General features: G+C 40.0%; 1 protein-coding gene across 4 annotated transcripts in view; it reads right to left on the bottom strand.

Moving 5' to 3' along the window:
* CAGE1 (cancer antigen 1) overlaps positions 1 to 2,447 on the bottom strand; it is a 53,047-nt gene that overhangs the window by 32,385 nt on the left and 18,215 nt on the right. For 3 of the 4 annotated variants that reach the window (XM_015562246.1, XM_015562245.1, XM_015562248.1), the window contains one exon: positions 1,457 to 1,567. The exons of the other annotated variant lie outside the window; for it this stretch is intronic. In XM_015562246.1, the coding sequence (XP_015417732.1) occupies positions 1,457 to 1,567 (111 nt within the window). The remainder of the gene's footprint in view (positions 1 to 1,456; positions 1,568 to 2,447) is intronic. 4 annotated transcript variants of the gene reach the window in all.

The following is a 2,447-nucleotide window of genomic DNA, read 5'->3' as shown; positions in this document are numbered from 1 at the left end:
CGCAGAACTTCTCTGGAGAACCAGACCAGAACTTGGCTGGAGATCCTTGCTAGGCTGCTGATCAACTGAACACTGTCTCAGTGTCATTCCTTCTTTGCTGACTCCGTCCACACCTTTGGGAACCCCTCGACCTGCTGGGGTTGGACCCCAACATTTGTAAACATCTTGGTCACACCATTACTTTGCCTCATAGCATCTGCTATAAAATAAAGGCATGGCTGTGGGCGTGGTTGCTGTCTCTCAGAGAAGCAGCGTCCTACTAAGACCTGGCTTTCATTTTCTTGTCTGTCTTTTCTAAACCTTTCAGCCGCCCCCACTCAGGTTCACCCCTGGCCTGCGGCACATTTTAGAAAGATCTGCCTCCACGCTTCCAGGGTGGGTTCGTGCCTCAAACCCTGCCCTTACAGGAAACAGCTTTGGGAAACAGCTTGGGGGAGGGCGCAGCCGTTGCCAAGACAACCCCTGCAGGATTGACTTCCTTCCGCTTGGTTGTGGCAGTTCTTCTGGATGTGATGAACACTACCCATGGTTTTTATATAAGTAGATGTTAGTAGCACTACACCAAGAAAAGAATAATTGAAGAAGTTTCAGGAACCTTTTCCTTTACCCTTATCCCACATGAGAAATAAAATTATTGGTTTCAGTTTATACATTATTTCGAGTGATAAAGTTTGAAATCAGTACAGAAATTTCAAAATACACTATTTTCCAGGACTTAATAATGCCATGTAAAAGAGAAAATAATCATACCACTTTGTTTTGGCAGATTACTGAGACTGTCTAATACAAACATATCATAAAACAAGTTATATATCAAACAATATAGCTCATTAGTAAGGGCCATAGTAAAGCTAATCTGGTCCACAAAAACATTCATAAAACATATCCAAATTTTTAGAAATTCATTTCTATTTTATGCTACGTTTTACTTTGTTTTTTCACTAAAAATGGTATAATTTTTATTATTTTTAAATCTTCACACAAGGATATATTTTTATTGATTTGAGAGAGAGAGAGAGAGAGAGAGAGAGATGAGAGAGGAACATTGATCAATTGTCTCCTGCATATACACAGACCTGGGATCAAACCCGCAACTACGATATGTGCCGTGACCGAGAATCGAACTTGTAACCTTTTTGGTGTAGGGGACAATGTTCCAACCAACTGAGTCACCTGGCCAGGGCTATTATTATTATTATTATTTTAAATTTTATTGACTGATTTCAGAGAGAGGAGGGAGGGAGAGGGAGAGGGAGAGGGAGAGAGTGAAGAAGAGAGAGATAGGAAAAGAGAAAGATTTGTTGCTACACTTATTTATACATTCATTGGTTGATCTTGTATGTGTCCTGACTGGGTATCGCACCTACAACCTGTGGTGTATTGGGACAACACTCTAACCAATTGAGCTACCTAGCCAGGGTGATATAATTTTTAGAATAAAGAATATATACAGTACCTCTTCATCTAAATTTTTCTTTTTAAGATGAAAGTTCTTCAATTTTTGCAGCATTGTATCACTAACTTTCTCATTCTCTTTGAAATGTTCAGCATCAGGATTGCTGATATCCTAAAGACAACAGTTTGAGAAGCTAGATTAATATTTTTTTCAGTAAAACTAAAAGAAGGAAGGAAAAAACACAATGAAACAAATCTCCCTCCCCAAATAAGTGACCAAACCAAAGGAGGTAAAATAATATTGAACTTGATTTTTTTAAAAATATAGTTTAATGATCTTGTACAGAGAGGAAGGTAGAGGAATAGAGAGTTAGAAACATTGGATGAGAGAGAAACATCGATCAGCTCCCTCCTGCACACCTCCTACTGGGGATGTGCCTGCAACCAAGGTACATGCCCTTGACCGGAATCGAACCCGGGACCCTTCAGTCCGCAGGCTGATGCTCTATCCATTGAGCCAAACCAGTCAGGGCTGAACTTGTATTTTTTAACTCAATTCTTTAATTACTCATAATAAGATATTCATTCAATAAAGAGTTAGTGTAGAAAGAGTTCATATAGATTTACAATCATATAGATCGCTATTAGGACAGATTTATATATCATTGGGATATTAATACTCATGCTATCTAATAAAAGAGAAACATGGTAATTAGCCGTACATCTGCTACCCTTCCCATTGGCTAATCAGGGCGATATGCAAATTAACTGCCAGCCAAGATGGCGGCCGGCAGCCAGGAAGCTTGAACTTAACATAAGGCTTGCTTGCTTCAGTGACGGAGGACTACAACGTTCCCCGCCTGCTGCTGCAGGCCTCTGAGCTGCAACTCTAAGCAACTAGGTAACAAATATAGAAGCTAAACAAAACCCCAGAAACCTGCTTTAGTCGGACTGGACTTCAGCCAGCAGGATCGCAACATTGTAAGCAACTGATTAGAAAATGAAAAGGGTAGCGGTCGTACGCCAATTACCATGTTTCTCTTTTATTAGTG

This window comes from Myotis davidii, unplaced genomic scaffold, assembly GCF_000327345.1.
Source record: "Myotis davidii unplaced genomic scaffold, ASM32734v1 scaffold76, whole genome shotgun sequence".
Lineage (NCBI taxonomy): Eukaryota > Metazoa > Chordata > Mammalia > Chiroptera > Vespertilionidae > Myotis > Myotis davidii.
The sequence above is the reverse complement of the archived record's forward strand: the minus strand, read 5'-3'. Positions and strand labels throughout refer to the sequence as shown.